Genomic DNA, 16,312 nt, shown 5'->3' on the forward strand with positions numbered 1-16,312 from the left:
CTGATGTCACCACCATTTACCTGCAACTTCTAAGATTACAACACAAGATAGAATGAATATGTGTTCTAACTAAGTCAAGGGAAATCCCCTAGGAGTCGCCCTCACTATGCCATGTAACTCAACACACAATAGCAACTGTTTTTCAAGGTTCATTTCCACTTATCTTGATTGGTGCTACACTGAAGAAGAAATCTTAACGCTGAGGAAAAAAATAACATCAGAGAACACAGGGGGCAGACCTAAAAACCATTTGGTTGTTGTTTCCATTTTAACAAATCCAGTGCTCCACTGTGGAGTCACTGTATACCTTGCTATTAAAATGTCCCCATAGTTTCCCTTATCTTGAATTCACAAAATTCATTATATTTGTCTAAGATCTTTCCTTATTTAAAATGACCAGAAAATCAGCAAATCAAATTCAGCATTTCATCATGATGAAATAATGCAGAGATGGTTGCACACTAATGAATCTAAAATGCAATTACTGGATAATCAGATTAAAGAAAATCACATGAATCACACAGTCATTTCAGTAAATATATCCCTCATACATTAAACTCAAACTAATTTTTGTGACATCAACACTTAGAAGCCCAGATATATAAAGAATGTTCCTTAACTTGATAAAGATAATTGACCAAAAAAAATCTCTGACCAACATAATTTTTAACTGGAAAACATTAGAAGGAAGCCTATAAAATCAGGAATAGCACAAGGAACTCTACTAATCACCACTTTTCTAGCTTTGTTTTGGAGGCCCTAGGCAGTAGAAAAGGTCTACTAAAAAAAGATGGGTAACGATTTGTGTTTTATTTTCTAGTGTTAAAAACCTGATTAAAAATGGGCAAAGGATTTGAATAGATATTTTTCCATAGAAGATACACCAGTGGCCAAAAGGCACCTGAAAAGACACACAACATCACTAATAATTAGAGAAATGCAAATCAAAACCCAATGAGACACCACACTGATTAGCGTGGCTTATATTAAACAAATAAAAACTCAGAAAATAACAAGTGTTGACATGGTGGAGAAATTGGAACTTTCTCACTGTAGTGGGAATGTATCACTATACATTCAGCAGCTATGAAGAACAATATGGAGACTCCTCAAAAAATAAAGATAACATTGCCATATGATCCAGCAATCCCACATCTGGGTATACACCCAAAGGAATTCAAAGCAGGGTCCCAAGGAAATATTTGTACATCCATGGTGATAGCAGCATTATTCACAATAGCTCAAAAGTGGAAGCAACCCAAGTGTCTGTTGACGGATGGATGAACAAAATGTGGTACAGACCATAGAGTGGAATATTATTCAGCCTTAAAAAGGAAGAAACTCTGATATATGTTACAACATGGATGAATCTTGGGGACATTACGCTAAGTGAAATAAGCCAGTCACACAAATACTGTAGGGTTCCACTTACATGAGGTACACAGAGTAGTCAGATTCATAGAAATAAAAAATAGAATAGTGGTTGCCAGAGTTTGGGAAGAGAGGAGAAATGAAGAGTTGTTTAATGAGTATAGTTTCGGTTGTGCAAGACAAAAGAGTTCTGAAAATCTGTCACACAAACATGAATATACTTAACACTACTGAACTCTACTTAAAAATGGCTAACACCGGGCTTCCCTGGTGGCGCAGTGGTTGGGAGTCTGCCTGCCGATGCAGGGGACACAGGTTTGTGCCCCGGTCCGGGAAGATCCCACATGCTGCGGAGCGGCTGGGCCCGTGAGCCATGGCCGCTGAGCCTGCGCATCCAGAGCCTGTGCTCTGCGGCGGGGGAGGCCACAGCAGTGAGAGGCCCATGTACCGCAAAAAAAAAAAAAAAAAAAAAAAAAAAGGCTAACATCTATTCACCTATTATGTAAACCATTATGTGCTACATATACAAAGTGTTAATAAATGTTTTCAATGAGTAAAATAATAAAGACTTTTCATGGTTAAGATGATAAATTTTACTTTATGTACATTTTACAATAAAAAACACAAGCTGTCATGATTTGTCTACAAAAATTCCAAGGCTCTCAACTGAAAAAACTAGTAGAACTAACATGAGTATAAAATCAGAATTAGAAACATGAAAATCGCTTTGTTATACCAACAAAACCATTTTAAAACATGACAGATGAATCTTATTTTTAATTAAGTTTGCAAAAATTAACTTAAATGGCATGAGCTATAAGAAAACTGTAGAGCTTTACTGAAGAACATAAATGAAATTCTGAATAGCCAGAGAGATAAATTATGTTCCTGGATAGGAAGACTCAGTATTACCAGGCCTCTCATATTGATCTATGATTTAATATAATCCCAATGGAAATTCCAACCTCATTATTTCATAGATCTTGAGAAACTGACTTTCAAGTTCATACATAAGAGTCTATGTCTACAACTACCCAAACAAAATTTAGAAGGAAAAAAAGAATTGAGGTAATTTGAAATGCCAGATATTTAAATAACTTTAAAACTATATCAACTTCAAAGACACAAAATTGGCACAAGGTCTAGATAAACATAAACAAAAAATATTAAAGGATCTAGAAATAAATCAGCATATAGAAAGGCATTTATATATGTGAGAGTTAGCACTCCATATCTGCCAAGCAAGAACCAACTATTTATTAAATGTTGGGGCAAATAGTTATCAATCTGGGAAAGACAAAACTAACAGTAGCTTACATTATTTTGGTTCCACAATGAGCCGGGCACTGTGCTAAGGTCCCTAAATGCATTATTTCATTGACCACCAAAAACAATTTTTTACAACAATAAGGAACCTAAGCACAAATAAATAGGAATCATCTTGCCCAGAAAAAAGTAATTAACTTGCTTCAGTAACTGCTGAAGCCTAAAATTTGACTCCATGACATCAGATTCCATAACCTAAGCTCCCTACAGCACAGTGCCACCCTTAACAACACATCCTTATGTATGCCACACACAGAAACAAATTCTAGACTGAATAAAAATCTAAACATATATGCATATTAGTTAAAAGATACATATTGTTCAACTTTAGGTTAGGGAAGGCTTCCTTCAGACCAACAACAATAACAACAACTCCAGAAAAGATATAACTACATAAAACATAAAATTTCCATATAATGAATGAAGGCAAAAGGTAAAACACATGGCAAGCTAAAGACTGGGATTGCGATATATACAACAAAGGACTAAGTGCCTTAATATATGAAAACCTGCTTTCAAATCAATAAGAATAGAGATTAATGACCCAATTTACAAAAGGGGAAATACAAGAAAACAAGTTACAAAAGAAGACAAAATGAAAAGATGTCCAACTATGCTACTATTGAGAAATACAAATTAAAAACAGTAATATGCAATTTTTAACCTTAGATTGGCATAAACTAAATGAGTGTTGGTGAAGTGTGAGTAATGGACATTCTTGTGTTAGTTGAGTATATTTAGTGGGTTCAGTATTTTGAGAGGGCAACTGTGTAGTATCTACCAGTGGTTAAAATGAGTAGCAACTCAAAAAAAAAATGAGTAGGAACCCTAACACACAATTCTGCTTCTATCTTATCAAAGTACTCACAGGTAGGCACAAAATAGATGTATAATAATTTCATTAAAGTATTGTTTGCAACACTGAAAGATTCTAAGTGATTAAAAGGTTCGTAAATCAGGAAACAGTTCAATAACTTATATTTATTCTTTTATTGAAGAGAGATTCTATCTAACAAAAAAGTCAGAAAATGGAATTTTAAAAAACATGTGCACAACTGCATCAAAATTTTAGAATACTTGGGAATAAATTTAAATTTAAGGGAAGCTAAAACCTTCACAAAGAAAACTAAACAGACATCGAAAAGACTATATTCAAATAAGTATTTAGGGAAAGATACATATTATGTTTGTGGAATTAAAAACTCATTGTAACGATGTTGATGCAATCAAAACAATAACGTCAAAATTGATAAAGTAACTCCCAAACGCATATGGAAATGCAAACAGCTGAGAATAACCAAGGTAAAAGGACACACTAGTAGATCACGACTTATTATAGTTGTGTCATTAAGACAGTGTTACCAAAAAAAAAAAAAAAAAAAAAGACAGTGTTACAATGTTAGATAAACCTAGAGAATACTGGAACAGAAGAAAGAGTCCAGGGGAAGAAGGTGGGTTTTTTAGTTAATAATTCCAGATAATTTTAATATAGGAAAAACAAACTTGATCCCCACCTCAACTCATACACAAAAATCAATGCCCAGTATATTGCAGGTCTAAATGACAAATAAAGAGCACTAATTCCTTCTTAAGATAATTTAAGGGAATATTTTCATGACTGAGTTAGGAAAGGATTATTTTAATAAGGCTCAAAATGCCCTAGCCATAGGACAAGAATGATTATAGTAAAAATGAGAATTTCTGTTCATCAAAAGGCACCATTAAGAGAGTGAAAAGCCAACCCACAGAGTAAGAGAAAATATTTCCAACACAATTAACCAAAGGGCTCATATCCAGCATATAAAAAGAACTTCTCTACAAAATAATAAAAGATAGTCTACTGCTTAAAAAATGGACAAGTGATCTGAACATGCACTTCACAAAAGAGGATATCCAATGGCCAATAAACATATAAAAAAGTGCTTGACTGGGGAAACACCAATTAACAACAGATTGGCTCGAATTAGAAAGACCAATCAAACCAAATGTTGGCAAAGATGTGGTGCAACCAGAACTGTGATGTTTTGGTGATGGCAGTATAAATTGATACCATCACTTTGGAAGAGTGTTTGGTATCATCTACTGACACTGAATACAGATACACCCTATGATCGGCAATTCCACTCCCAAGTATATACCAAGGAGAAATGTGTTCCTTTGTGTACCAAAACACGCGTACAAGAAAGTGAACAGCAGCATACTCATAACAGCCCAAAACTGAGGACAACACGGATGTCCTTAGGGTGGATAAATACACTGTGATATATTCATACAATGGAGTAGTACAGAGCAATGAAAACAAACGGATTACAGGTACATGCAATAACGTGTTTGGTTCTCACAAGCATAATGTTGAAGCAAAGCAGCCAGACACGAAATGAATCCATTCATGTTAAGTTCAAAAGCACTGAAACTAATCTATAGTGTTAGAAGTCAGAACTATGGTTTCTTTGGAGGAAAACGGTAATTGTGGTGATAGGAAGGGGGCAAGACAGGGGCTTCCAGGGTGTAGGCAAGGTACTGGGTTGACCAAAAAGTTCGTTCAGGTTTTTCTGTAACATGTTATGGAAAAACCCGAAGGAACTTTTTGGCCAACCCAATACTATTTCTTGATTTGCATAGTGGTTACAAGAGTACGTTCACTTTGTTATAATTCATAGAGCTATACATCTGTGATGAAATAAAAATTTGTATTCTAAGGCAAGTTAAGGAAAATTTACACATAAAATTTTTTCTTTGAGCTCTGGCCTCCTCTCTCCCCTCTACTGTGCACTGTGTATCTGCATTATGCATTGACCAAAACTTCCCATCTACAGAAACACCTGCTCAACCATAAAAAGCAACCTTCTCCTAGCATCAACAAGATTACTCCTCTGAAAACACCCTTCCTTCTTCATCTTGTAGGAGGTTATGATGACTCATGACCCACCACTCGCTTTGTACACATAGATCTGGATTGTGTAAACTGTCAGTAATACATCATTTAATGTACAGCCCTATGTCTCAAAAACATACATAACTGTACTTTTACCTCAAACGGGCAAAACAGTTCTCAGAGCTTTCTGAGAGTCTGTTCCTGGGTTATAAGCCTCAATTTGGCTCAAATAAAATTTTCCATTTCTTTCTTAGATTGAGTGATTAATTTTTTCATCAACCCTTATAATATGAGCAATTTTCCACATGTATGTTACACTTCAATATAAACTGTTTTTTAAAAAGCCAATTGTGGGGGGCTTCCCTGGTGGCACAGTGGTTAAGAATCTGCCTGCCAATGCAGGGGACATGGGTTCGATCCCTGGTCCAGGAAGATCCCACATGCCGTGGAGCAATTCAGCCTGTGCGCCACAACTACTGAGCCTGCGAGCCACAACTATTAAGCCCACATGCCTAGAGCCCATGCTCCGCAACGAGAAGCCACAGCAATGAGAAGCCCGTGCACCGCAACGAAGAGTTGCCCCTGCTTGCCACAACTAAAGAAAGGCCACGTGCAGCAACAAAGACCCCACATAGCCAAAAATAAATAAATAAATAAAAATAAGAATTAAAAAAAAAAAAAAGCCAATTGTGGGAATTCCCTGGCGGTCCAGTGGTTAGGACTCCATGTTTTCACTGCTGTGGGCCCAGGTTCAGTCCCTGGTTGGGGAACTAAGATCCCACAAGCTGCTTGGTGCAGTCAAAAGATAAATAAATTTTAAAAATAATAAAATAAGGGCTTCCCTGGTGGCACAGTGGTTGAGAGTCTGCCTGCCGATGCAGGGGACACGGGTTCATGCCCCGGTCTGGGAAGATCCCACATGCCGCAGAGCGGATGGGCCCATGAGCCATGGCCACTGAGCCTGCGCGTCCGGAGCCTGTGCTCCGCAACAGGAGAGGCCACAACAGTGAGAGGCCCACGTACCGCAAAAAAATAATAATAATAATAATAATAAAATAAGATAAAAAGCTAATTGTGATGCCATCGAACTTCATATATTATCTCATTTTATCTTTACAATAATTATTTTAAATTATCATCATTGTCCTTTTTTATAAAGAGGGATATCAACTCAGGTCACAGCTAGTACACGGCAGAGCCAAACTTCAAACTCAAGTCTATTTGATGCTCAAACCCATGAAACCCAAAGTAAAGGAAATCCCAAAGTTAAGCATGTCCCTAAGATTTCCCTAGTTCAATTTTCCTTTCTCTCTGAGACAGTCTTCTACCTTTCCCATCTTATGTTCTCATCCTTCATCTGGGGAGGAATGCTCAAGAGTTTAGCTATTGAAACTTCGCCTTTAGTTATTTCTCAGAAATACGGTCATTTGTTCTTTCTACCAAAGAGAAAAGCATTTACAATGTCCCAGCTGCCGTCTCTGGCGGAGGGATCTGAAGGAGTGAGTGCCCTTTCTTTGCTGAGCCAGTGGGAAGGTCCAGCACAGTAAAGGTAGATCAGTGGAAGGAATTCAATGGGCTGCAAGTGAAAAGGTGTGGCAGGGCAGGAGGGGAGGGTGCTGAGGCTGGAACTGTAGAGTGGCTGCTTGGTGGAGGATCCAGAGAACAAGCACCGGGCAGCTGGCGACAGATGAAGATTTGAGGGAGAGAAGAAAAATGGGGCCACCTGGATAGAAATTCTGAGGAAGAAAAATACTGAAAGGAGGTATCTGTGAAAATGTGGCATAGGATATGGCATATCAAATTTCAGCCTCATCTCCCCAAAAGAAGCTTCAAAGTGGATTTTAGTACTCATTTTCTCTAAAACAATAAAACTACTGAAATACACAACCGTTAAAATAAAAATATTTGTTCATGTATCTCCTAAAATCAAATACATATGCACCCTGCCCTTCAGCACACAAACTGGGCCCAGCAAAGAGCCCCACCTGAACTTTGCAAGAATCCACAAACCAGAAGCATTTTTATTTGCGTTACATTGCTTAAGTGAGCCTCAAAAGCATTAAAGATACCATTAAAATTCCCCTTTTCTATTTTTATGAGTCAAAAAGCAGCATGAAATGACCCAGACAATTTCTGTGGATGTGTCTGGTGAGCTGGTATGGTACTCATATGCTCTCCTTTATTATTCAGATGGACTCAGTGCGGTCTCATAATTCTTTGTTTTATAATAAGCAACATAATTCTTAAATGCTCCTGTTCCCGTGTGCTTTCCTTGCTGGAGCTTTAACTGTCAGTATATTGGCAGAAAAAAACAAACAAACAAAAATCCATCACCCTCCAATGCCCGCCCCCAATGACTTCCAATTGTCATTTCAGCTCTCTTATTAATTACGTGTATCTTTCAGCAAGTCATAACCTCTTTGGCTCTCATTTGTAAAACCAATAGGATGAATTACATGATTTCTAAGATGTCTGCAGCTCTAAATTTTTAATATTCTAAAATTTCAGATTCTATATTTTAATCTCTTAAAATATAGAATTTTTCATCTCTCTTTTAATCTCTTTTCCTCTGAGCTAAAGATCTTTACTAATACTTCCTGGAATACAGCATATGATTCCTGAGTCGCTGGTCCATACTTCGGGATTCCCTCTGCGTAATATCAAGCCTTAGTTCCCATTGGTGTTGGGGAAGTCAATCTCCCTCCTCACAGCTCCCAGATATACAGTAAGTAGAAGCCTGACACACTCGTGTCGCCTCTGGTTTCCCAGTACGACCTCTTTCTACAGCTATAAGATGCAAGGTTTTCCTGGTCTTTAATCTGTACAGCTTCCAATTTCTGGGCCATCATCATAACTCCATGCAAGTGATGGTAACATACCACAAAGTCCTGTGAAATATACAATGACTAAACCTATAGCCTAGACTGTGAAAGAAGACACTTAGGATAATCTGTCTAGACACATGACATTAAAGGCAAGTCCATTCATGGCTAATGCAGCCTGTTAGCTGTGAATGAATAGGTTTTTTAAAGGTACTGTAGGCCAATAAAATATGCCAAGATATTTATAGCTCTCCCTGGCTGGTGAGGCAAGAATGTCTGACTCACCAGGGAGGGTGGCACACAGCTCTATCACTTTTACCAAGGGAACCTAAATTAGACACAAACCAGAAAGTAGGCAGATCTTTATTAAGTTGAGGGATGGGTTACCTAAAATACTCTAACTAGGGATGTCCCTGAGCCACTCCAAGTTTCGAGGCGGTGTGAGTTATCCCCAAGAGATGCCACACACAGTGACAGCTTGCCTGCTCACAGTAACCACGATGCCTCAACCTAGGTTCTCTTTACTACCAAAGCCGCAGCGCTCGCCCTAAGTAGGGTGGCCCATGTGCCAGCCCCTAGTCCAGCTCTGATGTGCAGCCAGTGGTGAGAAGGGCTTTTCCAGATGCATGCTGAAAGTTCATTTTTGTTTTGGAAAACATGAGAGCTTTCCTTCTTTGCCCTTTTTTCTTTTTCTTTCTTTTCCCCATGGGTAATTAAGTCACTGCCAGTTTCCCAAATGGTGCCATTTTAATCTCACAAACATTAGCTTCATCTCCTCTCAGGATGCTGAGGCACAAATCATGATGGTATATTTTTTAAATATCCTAATAAATAAGGAGATGTTTCAGGCCATTCGTTGTAACACAAAATAGGAGATGAAGAGGAAAGGAAGCCCAGCTCTAGGTTGAGCGTTTGCAGCAAAGGTTCTTCATCTACACCTGAGGAGGTGGCAGGAGATGGGGGGATGTGTCCACAAATGATTATGGGGTGGGGGGAGGGTCTGAAATACTGTAGATGCAAAATTAACTGCAGGGTCTTCTTCCACAGCTTTCTATCATCATTAGGTTTTTTAAGGAGCCTGAGAACACTAAGAATCACTAACCAGAGTAAAACTGAGGGACGGACCCCTGAGATCAGTTGGTCCAAATGTGCCCTTCACTCAGTCTAGCCCTGACCTCAGGAGGGAAATCTACAGAGTATCTAGCATGCATGAGTCACTAGATTCTAAGGAATGCATTTGACTTTTAGGAAAAATAAATCACAAGATACAATTTCATATCATGTATTTTTTAAAAAAAGAATATGCCTGGGAGTACATTTAGAAAAAATACAAGATATATATCTATATCCATACACCTGTGTATCTAGTTTATTAAGTGAGAAAAGAAAACTTGAATAGTTTTATAAGATATGTTCCTGCGTAGAAGTACTAAGCATTTTAAAGATCTCAATTCTCATTCCCACCTTCACATTAATTTCTAAATTAATGCAATTCCAATAAAAGTCCCAAAGCAATCCTTCTGAAACTTGACCAAGGAGGCTAAGGCTTTCTGGAAGAATAAATAAGAGGAAAGCTAAAAACATATTTTTAAAAGTATGCTTGAGAACTTGAACAGATTCTGAGATGTATTATAATGCTGCAATAATTAAGATACTGGTACAAAACACAAAAAGGGAACAGAAAGCCCAAGACAGTCCTAAACTTATCATGGAGAGGAATAATTACTCCAGAAGCCTGCTGTACAATTAGCTACTTAGAAAAACAGAAGCTGTCTTAGCTCCCTACCTCGGGCTAGGCACCGAAGTAAGTTTTCAACATGAAATGGAAAACAAGAAGACAAGGAAGGAAGAGGTGGAAAGAAATCACTTAAGAAATTTAAACATAGAGCTGATCTTTGAGTAGGGGAGGTCCTCTTAAGCCAAAAGAAAAGTTATACAATAAAATGAGGGTAGATTTGACTACATAAATATTTAAAACTTCTATACCAGAAAATACAAGTAAAATAAAAAGCAAATGATAAGAGGGAAAAACATTTTCAGTGTTTTAAAAGTACTGATTTCATACTGAATAACTTTAGATAAAAAATTAAGTTTGGCAATTAATATGCACCAAAAACCTGAAAAAGGCATATACACTTATATATAGCAATTCCACAAGGAATGTGTTCTAATTAAAGGAAAACACCTATGAACAAAAACATTTATAGTATTGTTATTTTCATTATTATACATAATAACTTGAAAAAAATGAAATCTCTATAAATATAATTATTGTTCAAATGTAGTAAAAATCAAAGATAGTCACATTTTCAAGTATAAAAAGCAGTCTGTACAGTGTGATAAAAATTTTAAGTATGGGACTTCCCTGTTGGCACACTGGTTAAGAACCCGCCTGCCAATGCAGGGGACACGGGTTCGAGCCCTGGTCCGGGAAGATCCCACATGCCACGGAGCGACTACAACTACTGAGCTTGCGCTCTAGAGCCCATGAGCCACAACTACTGAGCCCGCGTGCCACAACTACTGAAGCCTGCACGCCTAGAGCCCGTGCTCCGCAACGAGAGAAGTCACCGCCAATGAGAAGCCCACACACCCAATGAAGAGTAGCCCCCGCTCGCTGCAACTAGAGAAAGCCCACGCCCAGCAACGAAGACCCAACACAGCCAAAAATAAATTAGTTAATTTAAAAAAAAAATTTTTTTTTAATTTTAAGTATTAAATTCACATAGGCCTATCATAATTCAAAATGGTGGCAATGGGGGCTTCCCTGGTGGCGCAGTGGTTGAGAGTCCGCCTGCCAATGCAGGGGACACAGGTTCGTGCCCCGGTCTGGGAGGAGCCCACATGCCGCGGAGCGGCTGGGCCCGTGAGCCATGGCCGTTGAGCCTACGCGTCCGGAGCCTGTGCTCCGCAGCGGGAGAGGCCACAACAGTGAGAGGCCAACATACCGCAAAAAATAAATAAATTAATTAATTAACTAATTTAAAAAAAAAGTTCTTTAAAAAAAAATGGTGGCAATGATCTCTCTATGAAACACATTATAGAGAGTTTGTTTTGCTCTGTGATATTTCTGGATATTTCCAAATTTATTTTATTTTGTAATATTGGGAAACGTTGAAAGCATATGGAAGATTTTCTGAGATCAGTAAACAAAGCCTTTACACTAAGGTGAAGCAGGTGTGCAAAGAGCAAGGCTCTCGAGGATAGCCATTATATTTTCTATGAACTGACTGCAGTAGAAAACATAACCCTCCCACGGGATACAAAGCAGGAGTTTTTCTTTGTGCCCTTGTATCAGACGCCTGTGTGGTCAGGTGCCAATTCTTCGCACAGACTGATGGGCTTTAGAACCTTCTTACACCGCCAACTGACTCCAGGTCAAACTGTGCTGAGTATCTTCTATTTGCCTCCTAGATCCACTCTCCCCCTTTCTGGGTCCTTTTCTGGGCTCTGTTGTGTGGCCTAAAGTGGATCCCGGTCCTCTGACTTCTCTTTGGATTTGGTGAAGGGCAGAGATGGCAGGAGACCAGAGAGCAGGAGAAGGAAGTCAGGGCATTTATGCCCACAATTTCCTCCGGCCGCCAGGTCACCGTGGATTGGATGCATCCCTCCACTGAAGGCCACCGCTCCCGTCTGGCAGCCCTCTCCACACCACTCGGCCTCCCTCTGACATTCTGGGTTTTCCAGTAGCTTCTCCTGGCCCTGCCCCTTCAGGTCTAGGGCTGCAAACACCTCCCGTGATTACTAGCCCCAGAGAGCTCCTTCATCTCTCACTGCTTTCCCCAAACCCTGTCCACACCTTTGTGGACAAACTCTCAAACAAATCATCTTCACCTGATCCCTGACAGGACCCTGGCTGATATGGTAATAGTATAATTATCCAAAGAAAAAATAAATATGGCTAAGTGCATTTATTCTTCACAAAGCAAAAAGAAAAAAGTGACCTAATATGGTTTAGAAAATTCTTTTATTCAAGTTTGAGATAAAAGTTTAACCCATGTTACCTCTATGATTATTCTATGATACCTAGATCTTTATAATTTCCAGTCCTTTTTTTTTTTTTTTAAAGACTTTGGGCATGTTACTAACCCTTATATAACCTGACCACGTACAAGACAGCATGTTAGAGGACGAACAGATCACTGGTTCTCTGTTTCTCATGAGATAAATTGCTTTTGCAGCATTAAATTTAAAGGCAGACATTTACATTTTTCTTTTAGATTCCCTTGTATTGTTTCATAGCACACCTTTTCCCTTGGCTGTGATTGGGTTTTACTTGGCCCCAGGCTTCACAAGGTAATCAAGTTTACTCCATTCAGATGTTTCTGGTCTGCAGCACAAGAAAGTGGCAGGGACTCAGCTGAGTTGATTAACCATTTAAGGACGCAAGGAGGGGCTTCCCTGGTGGTGCAGTGGTTGAGAGCCCGCCTGCCGATGCAGGGGACACGGGTTCGTGTCCCGGTCCGGGAAGATCCCACATGCCGCGGAGTGGCTGGGCCCATGAGCCATGGCCGCTGAGCCTGGGCGTCCAGAGCCTGTGCTCCGCAACGGGAGAGGCCACAACAGTGAGAGGCCCGCGTACCGCAAAAAAAAGAAAAAAAAAAGGACGCAAGGAGCCCACTAAAAGATTCTTCCTAGAAAAGCAAGACTATCCCCCAAGCTTGTTTCGAGAGCAAGCTCCTATACCTAGAGGAGGAAAGACAATTCTGAGAACAAGGAGTCTGTCACTCAGATTGTCCCCAGCCCAATTCCAAGGAATAGAGGGAAATGCTCTTTTCACTCGTAATAGCTGTGAGGCATCCCAAACACAAAGCAGAACTGCATTGATAATAATGTATGAAAGCACGGCACAGGACTTGGGAGAAAGTAATTCTTTCTCATTTGAGCAGAGCAATTCAAGTACAGTGTAAATGAACACAGGGGACCCTCCCTGCATGGTAGAAGTCAACTCCAGCACCTGTGCAAGTCCCTTGAGTGACAGCTCTAGTGAGCCCTAGTGCCTCTCAACTGGCACATCACCAAGGCTCCAAGAGCTCACAGAATGGCAGTGGAAGTGCCCTTAGTGGTGGACACACTATCATCAGAATGGCATCAGAGGCTCTAGTGGAAGCCGAAGGCTTTAGCTGCCAAGAGAGTTAGTTGCAGCGTCAGCAGCTATAGATGATGCTGATGACTTTGGCAGTGGCAGGAGTGTGCATCCTAGGCAGTGGGCACCAGCAACAGTGGTCAGCTACCCTCACATGGCAAAGAGGACTCCAGAAGCCATAGTTTAAAGGGACAGCTTCCCTTAGGTCAGCTCTTTCTTTTTTATCCTTGAACAAAAGTGAGTTTACAGTATTAGGTGATCTCCTAGGCCCTCAGAAAAAGATCATCGAATGATAAACTCTGAATAGAGGGAAACACAAGCAGTGGCACATCCAAAGCAGCCGAGGGCAACACAAGGACAGTGAGAGACTCATGATGAAAATCACCATCTCTTTGCCAGCCCTGCCAAGGACTGGGCTTCGATGTCAACAGCACAGAACTCCAATAGCACACTTGAAATATAAATAGTCATGCTCTCCCCTTTCACTAATTTAATGAATTATACATGCCAGGAAAAATTAAGAGCACTGACGATGTAAAAGCATAAGACTTCAAACACCTTGAAATATTTTGGAACGAATTTTTCTGTCTCTGTGCTCCCTACAGAGTGGCAATTTTAATCTACTTCCCTAAGGGCAGGGAAACCAATGGAAATACCACAAAATATGTTAAGTTATAAACCAAATGCTTATAAGACTCCAGATTAAAATATGTTAAGCTACAAACCAAATGCTTATAAGACTCCAGATTTCTCAACAACAGAGCTCAAGAAAATCACAAGGAAAATGTTAACTTCCTAAAGATTAGCAGTAAATGGTAAGACAACCATATGTTGGCTGAGTAATGGGGTAAAAAGAAGTTTCCTACAGGCATGGAGTATCTTCTTTGATAACCTCCAGAGTGTATCAGCAGAGTGATTAGCGCTACAAGACTCTCAAGACAATGAGCACCAGACCTGGCTGGGAGCACGGTAAGTAAGACACAGTATTGCCACCCATGGGAACTGGCTGGGGACCTAGGTGCCTTCTCCAGACAACAGCCAGCCTTCTCTCTGTCGCAAGCTGTCATCGTGCCATCAGAACGAACCCAAGAGAACTGTCATTATTCATCAATTCCTCCCTCCTTTTTTCCCCATCTCATCCGAGACCTTAGACAGCTTGGAGAACACGCATTTCATTACAAAAAAAAGAGAGAGACTGGGAGAGCTACTGACTTTGAGTGTAATGATAGCACTCCTCTGAGCTTCTGGAAATGGAAGGGGACAGAAGCAAAGACTAAGGAGTCTCTGTAGAGTATAAATGCCCCCAAATATGACTTGAAGTAGATTGAAAAGCTGTTTATGCCACTTCCTTCTCTACTCAGCAAATGCTCATCGTCACAAAGAAGATGGCCACCCCAATATAAACTAGGAATAAGAACTTATAGGATTCCGGTTTTTCATTAAAGCGAACTTCAGGACTTTTCACTGTTCAAACTGTGCCAGATCATAGGAAAGACAACTTGGTAGGTGGTACAATATTGCAGTCATAAGCAATCCGATTTTGGAAAAATCAAATGTAGAGAAGAAGAATGCAACGCTATGTACATTTTCACCAAGGCTGTAATAGCTTTCTTTCTGTAATTCAAGCAGGTCAGAAAAAAATGTCATGAAGTAGTTGATGTCTTGGGGTAGTCAGAAGTTTGCAATTGTGTAAATGGAGGCTAAAGCAATCAGGGTGTAGAACTGAGATTCATCTGTGTTCTCAATCACTGACTGTAATTTTATCGTCTTACAAAAAAACCTGTGTATTACTAAACCACCCAAACTTTGATCCACTTATGTCATCAACCAATAAGAACTGAAAGAAGTATTTCTGTATAACCATACAGACTGGTAATATACACACATACTTAAGACAACCAGCAAAATCTAAGTCTGTGTTACGTAATCTTCAAATATCAGGAAGAAGACAAAGAGGTTTCATCAGAGATACATAGAGACACACATATATACAATTAAGATATATCCTCCTCTCATTCTTTTTTTTTTTTTTTAGATTTCACATGAACCCTTCACTTAAAGAGTAAAAATATCTAGATTCCCATTCTACTTAAATATATTCAAGCAAAGCTCCTGGGAAGGTTTCCAGGGAGTCAGATTGCTTTGAAATTGGCCATGCATTAAATAAAGCTTTGTCTAACAGAAGTGAAAGAGTAACTGATATGGTATCTGTACGTTCACTCTGCACAAGGTTCCTGTGGCTCAAAAGCATTACTCAAAGACAAAGAACAAATCAGATTACAGCTCTGGAGTCTCGTACTCTACCTGTGCCAGCAACCCTGCCAGCTTACATGACATTCTGTGAGGGCCAACCACCTGCTTCCTGAGGAATCTGTAATCTACCTTCTCCATTAGTTCCCCCGAGGTTCTCCTCCTTTACACATGTGCCCCCCTTCACTCATTCCACGGCGTTCACCTTTCATCTCTAAGAGATTCATTAGTGATAAGTGTGCAAGGGTTCACTTTAACAGCAAAACCAAAAAGAAAAGCCTTCAGCATTACATTTTATAATGAAACAAAAACTTAAATTCTGTGAGTCTACTGAGCTAGAACTAAAAGCCATTGCAGCAAGAGATTCATTCCTGGTACCTGGCTTCTTTTCCCATTACCTGCTTCAGTGTACTTCAATCCCACTTTTTCTTCTGTGTCTTTTGTCTTTGGGGGTGGCCAGACAGCTTGGAGTCTGCCAGGAGTCCTATCGTCCTGCTCGGTGGGGCTGTGGTCAGGCTGTTGGAAAAGTGGGCAAACAAAAGAGTAGGTTAAATGAAATGTGGCCAGAGCCAATTAATCCCT

At 39.7% G+C, this 16,312-nt stretch overlaps 1 protein-coding gene across 1 annotated transcript in view; it reads right to left on the minus strand.

Moving 5' to 3' along the window:
* FMN1 (formin 1) overlaps positions 1 to 16,312 on the minus strand; it is a gene marked incomplete at its 5' end in the record, with an annotated part of 398,703 nt that overhangs the window by 277,485 nt on the left and 104,906 nt on the right. Inside the window, one exon of the mRNA XM_079698811.1 lies at positions 16,129 to 16,246. Within this exon, the coding sequence (XP_079554937.1) occupies positions 16,129 to 16,246 (118 nt within the window). The remainder of the gene's footprint in view (positions 1 to 16,128; positions 16,247 to 16,312) is intronic.

The sequence above is a fragment of the Hyperoodon ampullatus genome, assembly GCF_949752795.1.
Source record: "Hyperoodon ampullatus genome assembly, chromosome: 3".
NCBI lineage: Eukaryota > Metazoa > Chordata > Mammalia > Artiodactyla > Ziphiidae > Hyperoodon > Hyperoodon ampullatus.